The sequence below is a fragment of the Agaricus bisporus genome, assembly GCF_000300575.1.
Source record: "Agaricus bisporus var. bisporus H97 unplaced genomic scaffold AGABI2scaffold_10, whole genome shotgun sequence".
NCBI lineage: Eukaryota > Fungi > Basidiomycota > Agaricomycetes > Agaricales > Agaricaceae > Agaricus > Agaricus bisporus.
This window is the reverse complement of record NW_006267345.1, coordinates 205758-219133: the sequence shown is the minus strand read 5'-3', so window position 1 is coordinate 219133 and position 13376 is coordinate 205758. Positions and strand designations below refer to the sequence as shown.

The window sequence follows — 13376 nt, the reverse complement described above, 5'->3', positions numbered from 1 at the left end:
AGAGGAGAACGAGTATTGGTGCGAGGAGTATTCAAAGTGTTACTTCGCCGAAATCGACTATACTTGAAGTTCCTCGAGAGGGTGGAGATAGTGGAAATGAGAGTTCAGGCGAGGATAGTGATGGGGCTGTTTCCACTGCCTCTAGTGTTGGTGGTCGTAGTCCTGAACAACGAAAACGCAAGAAGTCGACGAAAGGAATGCCTATAGGGGCTCGATTGGTTGATTGGAGTGATGATGATGAGGATAATGCATCTGAGTTGGAGTGGATTGGGTGGCCGATGGATATACAAAGGCAAGCGAAGAGGCAATATGCGATACAAGCGAGACGTGGTGTTGTTGGATCAACATGGCAGTCAGATGCGGAATTAGCAGAACTTGGACTTCCAATCAATCCGACTGATGATATGAGAAAGTATGTCAAAAATCGTCAACAGCTGGAACCGGAGGCTTTCATTATACTTGGTGGAAAGCCTGAAGGTGAGCTCGCATCCATGGGCCTTAACCTAAGAACCTTTATAATTTCATCAGCAACAGATACTCAAGCGACGTTATTGTCAGCATCAACTCAAATCAGTAGTACATCCACATCTTTGACCACTTCTGCTTCACCGCTCGCAAGAATGACGACATCGGATACTTTGGATTTACAACATAAACGGACTGAATCGCAGAGTAGTCACACTTTGCATCATTCGGCATCACTTCATACTGGACTTAAAAAGGATTCTTCACCACTTCGAAGACCGAGTATGCCGATTTTGAGTGTGAATGTTCATCATGAGAATAGGGTTGAGAGAGGGAAGAATAAAGCGAGGTCGTTTAGGGATATTACGTCTTCGAATGATGAAGCCAAGAGTCCGACGATGTCGAGTGCTATTCAAGGGATGTTTAGCTCGATTGGGGGGAGCAGTAGTAGAGAGATGTCTGCGAATGCTGCACAAGCTGGGGTTTCTAGTGCAAGTATGGGACGTTCTGGGAATATACTATTGGGACGTAGTATATTGAAGAAAAAGGAGTATAGTGAACAGGAGAGGGAAGGGGATAAAGAGATGAGGAAAGGTCAACAACAACGCCCGCAACTTCGAGTGGCTACTTCACCTTCTGTTGGATCACCTTTTAGTGCGAATGCGGTGGAATCTATGAAGAGTCCGACGTTTAGTACGAATAGACGTTTGACGAGGATGCGATCGGATGCTAGTATTTTGTCGAACACGGAGGGGTCTCCTCCACCGGCGCAGGCGAAGAAGCGAGGGGTGATAGGTAAACTTCGTGAGTTGGCGGATTCTTCGATTGATTTTGTGGAAGGGAATTGATGTTTTTTGGATGGTTGTTGTCTCTTTTTAGTTTGATTCAGTTTTGGGATATGTTGGTGCTTGATAGTGTACTTTGTATTTTACTTGTCAATATTGCGATTAAACTATGGAAAACTGAGTGCAGAACTTTAAAAGTTGCGCGGCAATTGTCAGACGGGCAAATAATGCGAAACGTTTTGATAAGTGTCACGGAGAATACATGAGGAGAGGTATGAATTACTGTTACAATTCTGTGTATACCATCAGCAATTGATGCAAGAAGGCAGATACGACTGCTTACCTCTATAGATACAACGACAAGAAGGAACGCATGTATTACGGAGTCAGAATGGACAAAAGAAATCATCATTCGAAATGTCGACCCCTCTTCGGGTCAGCTTTTCTCTTCTCCATGTTCTTCTTGACTTTTCTTTCCGGACGGACGACGATGACAGGGACGGGAGAATGAGATAAGCAGTATTTGCTGATACTTCCCATACCGATCATGCCCATGCCTTGCCAGGCTCGACGACCGCGGGTACCGACGACGACGGAATCAGGACGGTAGAGTGCGATGAGACGGTCGAGGGAGTCGGTAATCTTGCCTGGAATATATTCCAAGACGATCGAGAGCTTGTAAAGAAGAGTACATTAAATAAAAGTCGAGGTATCACAAAACAGATAAGTTACCTTTCTGTCGAGATCGTGGTCGTAGCTTTTGCTTTGAATGGTGCGCATGAGATCACGCGCTTCCTCGCGGAGAATGTCATGGTCCTTGTCTTGGTTCATTAGTAGTGCAATCAACGATTTTTGTTCTAGGGGGAGACATACCGAGGACTACTTCGTCAACACCTCGAAAGACAATCAGTTCGTCGCCATTCTGAACAAGGGACTCGAGACACCAATCAAGGGCCTCGATACCACTTTCATCAGGACTAGCTGCGCAAAGGAAGACTCTAGTATCCTTTGTGCGTTTATAACCTTCGGATTTGACTTGGAGCGTGAAACTGAACATGCTAGCATTGGGGTTCTCAAAAGTGTCAAAGGAGACTTTAGGGGTATACGCCGGGGTGGGGAGTTGCGAGGGAGACGATGAAGGGAGATTTGCGGGTGGATGCATGACTGTGGGTTCAAAGTCGTCGTCTACAGCTGAGAGTGCGATTTGGCCGATGAGAGGAGAGGACAGCGGCGAGAGTGTCGGCGTCGGCGGCCGAGACCGTTTAAACGCACTGCGCAACGGAGCTGCGGGGAGGGACACCTGCCCGGGGGCCGGACTTTCCGGCGCCGAGGATGTGCCACTGTCGGTGCACGTGTGCGCAGCCATCGGTAGTCCAAAACAACACAGATCTTCAAACCGGTCCAGAGAATGAGATAAAAAAGAAATAGGAACTTAGGGATAGATATGATGTAATACAGAAGTCGTAGAGGAGGAGTGAAAGTTATAAAGGAAATTTTGGGCGTTTTCAGTGATTGGCGCAGGACCCGGCGGCCCGAGTACCCACACGTGGTTTACGGTTGAATCCGAAAGCACGTGGATACAGATTATTTTTAGATTATAATCCAAAAATAAAATAACAACAACTAAACCACTGGGGCTGAAATTTGTTGCCTGAGAAAAGGAACCGCGAGGAGTGCAAAAGGAATGAGACAGAGGGCCTGAATAAAGGTACCGACTTGCAGTACGGGGGTTTAAAGCTGCCGGGGCCGAGCAAAAAATAAAGCTGACTGGCCACTCGAAGCGGGAACCAAATAACTATACCAATCGCGAAGGGAAGTGGAGCGAGCGAGCGAGCGAGCGAAAAAACACGAAAAGTGACGCTTGAACCGGAGGCGAAACGATGAAGGAAATTTTTATTGAGAAGTCGAAGAAGTGACTACATAGTTTGCGGACGATTAGCTGGAACTTGATCAGCTTCGGCATCTTAAGTATCCGTTAATGGGACGACAGTATCATCTTAGACAGTCTTAGACTAAGCTGGGAAAATCCAACTCGCAATCTGCTCTTCCACCCATTGCAACCTACCCATTGTACCCCATATTCAAAAAACATGATCCGTAGATAGGAGGTAACTAAGGGTAACTAGTAGTGCCCTTTAGTTCTTATCGCAATCCTTATTTCCCCCACGTCCGTTAAATGAATGACCAGGAACGAGGCGCCGGAATCGCTGATATTGAGCATTGAATAGAATTAGGAGGGAAGATTCGTGGGTGGGTGCATGGCTGTGGGTTCAAAGTAGTCGTCCGCAGCTGAAAGCGCTATCTGGCCGATCAGAGAGAAGGACAGCGGCGAGAGCATCGGGGGCGGCCATCGCTGGTCCCTGCTCTCACCCAACCTCACCCAACCTCACCCAACCTCACCCAACCTCACCCAACCTCACCCAACGCTGTCGAATTTACCCTCGTCTATCACAAAGATAGAAGAGGTAACTGACGTCCTTCACTCTTGGAAACGTGTTCAGTTATGAATAAAATCATTTGTTTCCGATCGGTTGGCGCCTCATCAGAAACGGGAACTACCGAAGCTACCACAGGAGCAGTAGACCAATAATAAATAACTCAACGGAAGTCAACGGGTACTCGGGTAGCATTCCAGTAATTTGAAATGACCAATTTTTGGTTTCAGGCCGTCTTTCATGATCATATCGTTATTTCTTTTCTTCTTTTTGAAAAACCATTTGCCCTTGATGCGTATTCAAAATAAGGTCCCAAGCCAACGCAATCGGCCGCATCCATTGTATTAACGAATGAAATTCAGCGAAAATGAGTGCCTTGTTCAGCCAAGGGATTTTCAAAGTGACCTATTATAGACTTGTGTATTCAACGAGGTAAATTTAGAATTTTCTATTGTCATTGTAACATACCAAATTTGCTCATGCCTTCTCGAGCTTATGTTCGCCAACATCACCCGCTTTTCAGCGTGAAGAAAAATCAACACAGGGATTGCGGGATGGTGCATGAAGAAATTGAGAAGAATATGTGATTTGACAATAATTATGGATATATGACTCATCAGAGCATTATAAGCGAATTCGTCGAGTAAGAGTATCGAGAAAAACTCTTCCCAGACGGGTGATTTAGCGTATAGATTAACGGGTTCCAGTAAAACGGGGGACTGAGCCTAGAAAAGTTTGAGGGTGCGTGGAAGCAAAAGGGGCTGTAACATCGTCGGCGACCGGAGATCCACCTGTGCCAGCGGAAGAGTGAAGGATGAGATTGCCAGTGCTTTGGCCGTTTTCCGAAAGGGTCACTAAAACATGGCATCAAGCCTCGAAAGAGTGATAACTTTGCGGGGAGTTTGGACTGTGCAGGTTGCTCCCCCTTTGGAGGAAGGATTGTGAAGTAATCCCCCCACTCAGAGCTAGACGTCTCCATCCATCCTTTAAGGCCGTCGCCAGTAACGTCTCAAGTGTCGATCTCCAGGTCGTGGCGCGTTTCTCCACTAACGTTTTACCAGTCCTGGTGAACTCAGAAGCGTACAGAGTTTTTTCAAGATAGAGGGACAATTCCCTCACTGTGGGTATGCGGTCAAGTAATCGTTTGTCGAGAGGGAGCTCGCTGGAGGGACGAAGGTGGTATTCAATGCTTGTAGAGCCGTTATGTGGGCAAAGATTGAGCGCTACGATGACCGAGAATACGCGGTCAAAGTAGGGAACTGGTTTAACAGTAGTCCTCTTTGATAGATTGATGTTCTCGCCAGAGAAGGTCTCGACACGATGACTCCGGCTGGGTTTGGCAAGCGAGAGCAACGAAAAATTATCGCAAAGGCAGAGAGACCTTGTTCACGATTTCGTACTATGCCAGTAGGTCGGACCATCAAACAAGTCGTTGTTCTTTCATTTGAGAGTCATATTAATGGTGGAGGCATGGACGTGGAAAGCGCAAAGATTCGATTATCATTGTCGACGTTGAATACGAGCTGTTACTGTGGAAACGTCATGGCGGCGTTGAGCTCCAGAACTAGAGTCTAACCGGTGACAAGCAAATACTGCAACCAAACACTGCGTGCACTATAAATAGGAACAAGCATTTTGATCACTCGAACTAAAAATTTACTTTGGTTCTGTACCTCCCGCGATGGCTAGCATAAACTTGGCGCAAGACCAGCTATAATACCGGCGCATTGTTAGGATCCTCGATGAATTACCATAAAATACATTATTGTGCGGCGCCTCACTCAAAAGAAAATCCCATCAAACAATACACAACCCTTCCAATCTTCATTGAAAAACAGTGAATCGTTGGCCACGGAATGCAGTGTTCGAGACTGCGATTTCATACGGTTTGCTGGAATTTCGCTGACTATCCGCTGGCATTGAGACGTCGGACAATTGGGTTTCCAGTGGGATAACCCTATCATTGTTGGCTACAGGATCACCAGCGGACGGCGCAACTGATATCAGCTGAGATCCACTGATCACCGTTTCACTGTTTACATTGTGAATCGCAATTATGATTTAATTGTCTGTAAAAGATATGCTACAGCGGTAATAGGCTAATAGGCAGTGGAAGCGATCAAAGCCTCGAGGAATGAAAAAATTTGCTGCGTGGCCTTACGAATCCTGCCACTCGGAGGTTGAATCGGTGCCGACTATTAGTCACGGAAATTTTCGACATGATCAATGATCATGAGGAGCGTTGTAAACTTTTAACCTGTATCCTCCAGTATCACGCTGTCCAATATTCCATCGTCTATCGATGGAATGTTTCCCCGCGCTTGTTAATCAATGGCCAGGCACGAACCGACGCGCATATCGAGCGTTGCATGAGTAGAATGTCTCGCTCCTGGGTAAATGCATTTACGCGCTCCGAGTCCTTCCCACAGTGTTTTTCCTTGTTTTCCACAGTTAAAAAGGTTTTCCAATTGCGCAAAGTTTGGTTTTATTTTTATATTTAATGCATTTCAAAATGATTTGTAGAAGGACTACTCCATACAGCTCCCTATTCATTCCGATCCCCACTAAAAGAAGACAGTGAATGCGATCAGCTAGTATAGACGATTGCGACTCCCTCTGGGATCCTTTGGCCAACGATGATAGGGGTTATCTCGCTGGAAGCCCAAAGGTGCGGACGGTCTCGCATGTCAGCTCATGTCAATGGGATAGCCAGTTCGGCGAACGATTGTTGGCCGTTGGCTTGCATTCTCGAGACCGTAATACTGAGCCATAGTTTTATAGTTTGTTCTCCTCTGGTTTCCAGTGGTCAATCGCTGCTGACCTTGATCGGCCGATTCAATGGAATCAATGAGAATCGGTGGTGTAGCCTAATTGGCCCGCAAGGATTTCCGCTACCAGATCTCGCCCTAACCCCTGCCAAGATCTTTACTGCTTGAGAATGAGTATAAGAGACAACCTACCCTCTTACTTCCTACAAAAACAATTATTTTCCCAACTCTATTAACCACTGTCCTTCCAGAATGAGTCAAGTCAACGTTGAGAGCGGTCAAGGCAGATCCCCTCCTCCATTTCCTCTTTACTTTTTTCCGGCCTTCCTTCGGCCATATCTTGAGCTAGCGAGAGTCGAAAAAGTGAGCAACCATTGTTATAAGGATAGCGACGAGATTTTCATGCTCACTCTACCTTAGCCCAACGGTTTCGTACTTATGCTTTGGCCCTACGGTATGAATTCAAAGACGTCACTCGGACTTCAATATTCAAACTATTCGCTTAGTTTGGGGCCTGACAATGGCAGCCTATAAAACGAAAATGCCTTTGAATGGCTACTGGCGGTCGGTTATAAACTGCGTAATTAGTGCTTTTATTTTACGCGCATCGGCCTGCACTGTCAACGATATTTTTGACCGTAGAGTGGATGCCGCAGTCGGTGAGTCTGATTTGTCCGTCTTTCAGAATAGTGCACCTAAGGCATACTCCAAGCTCGGACTAAGCAAAGACCAATCCCGAGCGGTCGAATTTCGGTGTTCGCCGCATGCCTTTACCTGGTGGCTCTATACAGCGTCGGAATCGCTTTCAATGCGGCGACACATCGGGGCCTAGCGTATGCTAACACCAATTGCATCTAAAGGCTTTTACTGACGTTCTTTCAGATTATGGGTTGCGATATTCCAGCTCTTACCTCTGTACGACCATTTCTATGCATCTTTTTCTTTTTTCCTTCTAATTTTTCTGCCGAACATCAGGTTCGCTATCTATCCCTTGATGAAGCGCTTGATTCAGTGGCCTTCCGCGTGGTTGGGCTTTGCTATGAATTTCGGGTTCCTCACCGCCTGGATCGCTATCACGGGTTATGTTGACCGTGCCCTTTTGACTACCGGTATGGCGTCTTGGTGGTGGTAAGTCTTCTTCTATCACGGTGGCAAGCACATCGTATTCACTTTTTCCTTTCAATAGTTGGGCTGTGTATTGTGGTTAGTCCGCCAATGGTCAAACAACTCGTTTATACCTTTTTTATTTACACTTGGCATATACAGACACGATTTATGCTTGTCAAGACATTGAAGATGATGTGAAGACGGGCGTCAAGTCTTCGGCCATCTTCTTTGGATCCTGGGTCCGATTCAACCTCTGGGTCATTGCTGCAGCTTTTGTTATACTGCTCGCCGTCGCGGGGGTATTAAACAACCAAGGCTGGCCTTTCTTCGCCCTTTCCGTTGGAGGGACTACGACGCATATAGTTTGGCAATTATCAACCGTAGACCTTGAGAGCCCCAAGAGCTGCTGGCGTAAGTGAACTTTCGTTTTTTTTCTACTAGATTGGAGCGGTCCCTTATGTTGGAATCTGCAGGCGCGTTTAACCGAAACGGATACCTCGGCTGGCCACTTTGGGCGGGTTTGATGCTGGACTATGTACTTGCGTGATGCCACACTAAGCTTATATTCGGGCAAACTCCGCCGCCGTTCTTTTATTTCCCCACGAGTAGCACTCAGGCTTTGGTTAAACTAATTCGGAAAAATGCAGGGCAAATTCCGCCGCCGCTCTTTTATTTCCTCACAAGCAGTGCCCAATAATGACGGACTAGTGGATGACCCTCCACAGAATAAATTATATTCTAAGATTATTTTTGATTAAAACTTTCGAACTCCGTAGCGTTTGATGTAAGGCGACGCTAGCCGTAGGCATTGGAACCGATATATTGCCAACCCCATAATAGGATTATAATAGGCTAGCCATTTCCGGTAATTTGAAATAAATGTTAGAATATCTAGATTGTGGTGTAATGTCGATCAAATACTATACTGGGTCAACAGCGGGTGCCCATCTCATCTACCGACGCGGGACGGCGATGATGAAACCGAACGTGAGGACTAGTTCACGGTCAGTGAAGACTTTCTACTTCAATGCATGCAAGACGAGCTTACTATCCGAATTGCATCTTACCTCAAATGCAAATGTTCTGAATGGGTGGACATGAGTGAGCATCATCAACACTCTCTGAGCGGCGGCTCCGCAGCTCCTTATCATTATCAAATTATCATTGTATCATCAGGTCAGTTGATCACTGAAGGGAACAGTTGAATTATATTCAACGATCCAATCTTCATTCCGTTTTTAAGATCCGCTCTGCGAGATACCTGATTTAGCCTTCAGCGTGATAGACAATCAAATGAAGAATTTCCTTTCTGGTACAACAAATATAAGCTATAGGATATTCGTGGAGGGAGGTGGGGGGTCATCCAGTTGTTACATTAAATACATACCATCTTTCTTATGTTCAACGAATGGCGTCCTGGGTTGTTTCATCTATTCTATTGTTGAAAGGGACCAAGGGAAAAATACTATGGACAATGGACGCTACGAGGATCGAACTCGTGATCTTATACAATCATAACCATGCAGTGTTTGTCGCACTGTTTGGTGCAAAGCATACGCCATACCACTAGGCCAAGCGCCCCAACAATGATTTCGCTCCATGACCTACCACGACATTTATCAGCATCAACATTTTTATACCGCTTGAAACCACACATTCCTTTCCGTTTCCGCAATGACCTCTTCACTAAAATCAAGCGAGAAATCTAGTAAATCGAGTGTGGGAGCTCCTGCACAACTTAGTCAGGCTAGCAGGAAAGGGAAGAAGGCGTGGAGGAAAAATGTAGATATCGGAGAGGTGGAGGTGGGATTAGAGGGTATGAGGGCTGAGGAAAGAGTGACCGGGTGAGTGGGATTTCATATCCTTTGCTCTGACGAAGGATGCTAATACCGTTTATAGGAAAACTCTGCAAAAAGCCGCGAACGACGAGCTTTTCGTGATTGATACTATTGGCGATGAACAAAGTACGTCTACAGTTTTTTTTGTTGAGAATGAAATTTGATTTCTTTTTCAAAGTTAGAAAAACACTTCCACGCCGATTTTCAAACTCTGCGCTCACATCGGCAAAAATCCTCTCGCAGCGTTCTGCCGTACCTGCCGTGTATTCGCGGATTAATTCAACAAATGCTGTTGACCGAGAGAAGAAGAGGAAAATGTCAAGAGAAGAGAAGGATCGCTTGCTTAGAATTGCGAAGAGACCGAAGAAAGGACCCTTCAATGCTGTGATGGACCCTTCTGAATACCAGGCCGGACATAGTGTTGTGGAGTTGAGCGGCGCGGTCAAGGAGAGTGGTGGTTATGATCCTTGGGACAGCAAAGTTGAAGATGAAGTGGCGGAAGATTTACCGAAGGCGAAAAAAGTCAAGGTGAAAGAGTTGGACTTATCTTCGTTTTGCTAGTACTGATAGTTGTATACAGGCACCCGCGACGACGCGCGTACGGGATCAAATTGCCATTCCTGCCGTATCAGAACCACACCCGGGAATATCATATAACCCGCCTGTGAATGCACACCAAGAACTTATCGCCCATGCAGCCGCGGAGGAAGAGAAGCGACTGAAAGAACAAGACAATCTGGCAAAGGTCAAAATCAAGATGGAAGAGGCTCGGTTGGAAAATAGTGACGCTATTGGCACTTCCCGAGGTGCACCGGGAATGAAGATAGACGAACCATTGGATGAAGATGTGAAGGAAGAAGAGGCGGATAATGCCATTGTGAAGCCTCTTTCACTGCAAAGAAAGACAAAGGCACAGAGGAATAGAGAGGCCAAACTTCTTTCAGAGGTATATGTCATTATATATTCAGTCGTGTTTGTGGATGCTGATAGTTTGGTATAGAAACATGCATTGGCACAAAAAGCCGCAGATAAACGACTCATGGCTTCGCTATCACTCGCGAGAGGATTGAGACGATCCATGGCCAAATCCATAGCCGAACGCGAATTGGAAATATTGCAAAAAAAATCTGCCCTTAAATATCGGTTGAAAAAGCATGGACTTGCGGGCCAACGGCTAGGCAAACACAAGGTACCCGAAGGCCAAGTCGACGTACAGTTAGGCGAAGACCTGACTGAGACCTTACGCGGACTCAAGGTGATTGGTGCTGAGTATCTTGTTTCTGTTGAACTCTTTACTAATGATATTTCATAGCCTGAAGGAAATCTTTTCCGTGACCGATTCCTAAGCTTACAGCAGAGAGCGATCATTGAGCCTCGCGTTCCAGTCTTGTAAGCAGTCTCGCCGCGTCCACAGTTCCGTGTACTCAATGCCATGCTTTTCAGACCCAGGAAACGGAAGATACGGATCGTAGAGTACGAGAAACATGCATGGAAGCGGTTTGAGTAGTGTGTAATGCAATATGTAGTCGTGGGAAAACTCTGTACTTGATACTTGACCGTCATGGACGTTGATCTCCCCGATGAAACCTCCCGCTCAACAAAGCCAACATTTGTGCCCGTGGATGACGCCCATCCTTTCGATCTCGAGGCGTACATTTCAGGATACTCAGGCATGTCCAACGACCTCACCTCGTAGACCACACAATCTTAATAGTTTCCTCGTGAACGCGTTCCTTGACGTATACACAGGAAGAACTGCAATCGATCGTCTTATACATATCGTCAGGACATGTCCAGCAGTGGCCCCAGAAGCTTTCAAGCTCGCAGTAGAACTCATCCACCAGTGGCGAGACCCGTCACTTTATCAGACATTGATAACCGAGTATGAACGCCTCTTAGACAATACAACCGTAAGAGAGTCATACACGCTACCTAATCCTTTGGAGATCGCGCAGCTGGACACGAAGTGGGTGGATGAGATTACCGCCAAGAATCAGTCAGAAAAAGTCAGGTTGGAAGTCGAGCTCAAAACCTATATGAATAATATGATCAAAGAGAGTATTAGAGTGAGTCATATGCGTCGATCTTTGTTGCCCTATGACATCTTACCATTATGAAGATGGCTCACAGAGATTTGGCCGAGTTCTACCGTTCAATTGGAGAGTATCAGCTTGCGCTTCGACATCATACCAAATCGCGCGACTTTTGTACTACAAGCCAACATGTCCTTGACATGTGTCTTTCTGTCTTGGAGGTGCGATCCTCAACGAGGCCCATGCGCCGAGGACTCTTCATTGAGCTTAGACTCTACAGCTTCTAATAGAACAACGGAACTACTCTCATCTTTCCACTTATGTCTTCAAAGCCGAAGCAGCGCTTGACTCAACAACTGCAGCAACGGGTACTAATGGAGGATCAGCTGGCATAACTGCAGCATCCACAGCTGGGCCTTCCGCATCGGCTGGTAACAACACCAACGCAAAAAGAAAAGGACCAACTGAGAAGGAAATCGTACAAACTCGACTCGAGTTTGCCACGGCTTTATCTCATCTAGGTCAAGGACATTATGAGCAAGCTGCCCTGGCATTTTTGAGGATTGGGCCTGCGAAGGAGTTGGGCGATTGGATTGGCAAGGCTAGTTCATCAGTTCTGATATTCGAGGGCATATGTTCTGACATAAAAGGTATTTAGCTGGTGACACCGAGTGATATTGCGATATATGGTACTCTATGTGGCCTTGCTTCAATGTCTCGTAGCGCCATAAAAGCCAGATTACTGGATAATTCGGTGTTTAGTGTATATATCGAACAAGAACCATATGTTCGGGAACTCCTCGAGGCATACGTTGGCAGTAATTTCAAGACGACTCTAGCACTACTATCTCGATATTCTGTGAGTTTTGGTTGGTCTCTTCTTTACGAGTAAATTGACGCGTAAAGTCAAGACTCGACATTACATAGATGTTCACATTTCGTCGCACGTTTATGAGCTCACGAACAAGATCAAGAATAGTGCTGTGGTTCTTTATTTCCAACCTTTTTCGTCTATCAAGGTATACCCCGTGTTGTTTCTTTCGCGCTTCCGTTTCAAGTTCGACTGATTTCAATGATGCAGTTGGACCGGATGAGCAAGGCTTTCGGGTGGAACGTGGAAACGGTGGAGGAGCATGTGGTCAATCTCATTCAGTCTGGCGAAATTCAGGGACGCATTGACAGCCAAAACAAAGTATCGTCGACATTTTTCTTATTTGAGTTTTTTACTAACTTGAGCAGGTTTTGTATGCAAAGAAAACGGACTATCGTAGCGATTTAGTGGCTCGAACCATTCAAGTCGGAAACGATATCATATCAGCAAATAGAAAAGTACTGCTAAGGATGAGACTGTAGGTCGTTTTGTGGACTTCTTGATTCTGGTGATCTGACAAATCTTGAAGACAACAGGCGGATATGATTGTCAAACCACCTAAAGGACATTCTCAGCCGTATGGACTAGCACCTGAAGGCTATCCCGATTGAATTTTGTACGACCATCATAATCGCATTTCATGTATAATGTTGCATGTGGTAATAGTTGTTTCTTTTATAGTTTGAATGCGCTCATCACGGTCTGATCTCGTTGAGCGCGATGGGTCATGATGCGCCCAGGTTTCCTGCTTAGCTTCATGTTTCACTTGGCCGGTGTTTATTCAATCCTTTACCATACTGCGGTCGCTTGATGACGTCCTTTACGGAGTGCCGGCATAATGACGAGGTAATCGACACAGCTTGATCCTCACTTGAATATAATTTCTGATACATGAACTTTTTATTCTAGAAAATAGAAAATGGAAATCGTTTCAGGCTATTGAGAACAGCTATGAAGGCTGTTACATTTGCGCACATGTATACGTGAGCGATAAACATACCGCTTAGTCTGTGAGTCAGACCAACAGAATTAGCTGATCAGCGGAGAAGCCTAGATATGATCTCCATCTGTTGT

The 13376-nt window shown here is 45.9% G+C and overlaps 3 protein-coding genes and 1 non-coding gene across 4 annotated transcripts; 2 read left to right on the top strand and 2 right to left on the bottom strand.

Annotated features, from left to right (window-relative positions):
- Positions 1 to 1658: 1658 nt before the first annotated feature.
- On the bottom strand, positions 1659 to 2412 carry AGABI2DRAFT_75839 (hypothetical protein; the record flags this gene model as incomplete). The annotated part of the gene is made up of 3 exons (XM_006455025.1): positions 1659 to 1925; positions 1983 to 2071; positions 2124 to 2412. 3 exons carry the CDS (start codon positions 2410 to 2412, stop codon positions 1659 to 1661), a joined length of 645 nt encoding a protein of 214 aa, XP_006455088.1.
- A 4177-nt stretch (positions 2413 to 6589) lies between these two features.
- Positions 6590 to 8107, top strand: AGABI2DRAFT_209373 (hypothetical protein; the record flags this gene model as incomplete). Its single annotated transcript, XM_006455024.1, has 9 exons — positions 6590 to 6816; positions 6874 to 6907; positions 6960 to 7112; positions 7166 to 7286; positions 7336 to 7368; positions 7429 to 7581; positions 7640 to 7656; positions 7720 to 7971; positions 8034 to 8107. Exons 1-9 carry the CDS (start codon positions 6706 to 6708, stop codon positions 8105 to 8107), a joined length of 948 nt encoding a protein of 315 aa, XP_006455087.1. The 5' UTR covers positions 6590 to 6705.
- Positions 8108 to 9035: 928 nt separating this feature from the next.
- Positions 9036 to 9141, bottom strand: AGABI2DRAFT_t106. Its single transcript has one exon. It is a non-coding gene; the product is annotated as a tRNA-Ala (tRNA).
- Positions 9142 to 9225: 84 nt separating this feature from the next.
- On the top strand, positions 9226 to 13148 carry AGABI2DRAFT_209370 (hypothetical protein). Its single transcript, XM_006455023.1, has 16 exons — positions 9226 to 9404; positions 9460 to 9524; positions 9577 to 9926; positions 9979 to 10344; positions 10399 to 10653; positions 10711 to 10787; positions 10842 to 11068; positions 11148 to 11464; positions 11518 to 11652; positions 11712 to 12032; positions 12090 to 12290; positions 12343 to 12450; positions 12513 to 12623; positions 12671 to 12780; positions 12832 to 12918; positions 12984 to 13148. The coding sequence occupies exons 7-15, from the start codon at positions 10960 to 10962 to the stop codon at positions 12911 to 12913; spliced, it is 1494 nt and encodes a 497-aa protein (XP_006455086.1). The 5' UTR covers positions 9226 to 9404; positions 9460 to 9524; positions 9577 to 9926; positions 9979 to 10344; positions 10399 to 10653; positions 10711 to 10787; positions 10842 to 10959; the 3' UTR covers positions 12914 to 12918; positions 12984 to 13148.
- Positions 13149 to 13376: the final 228 nt, after the last annotated feature.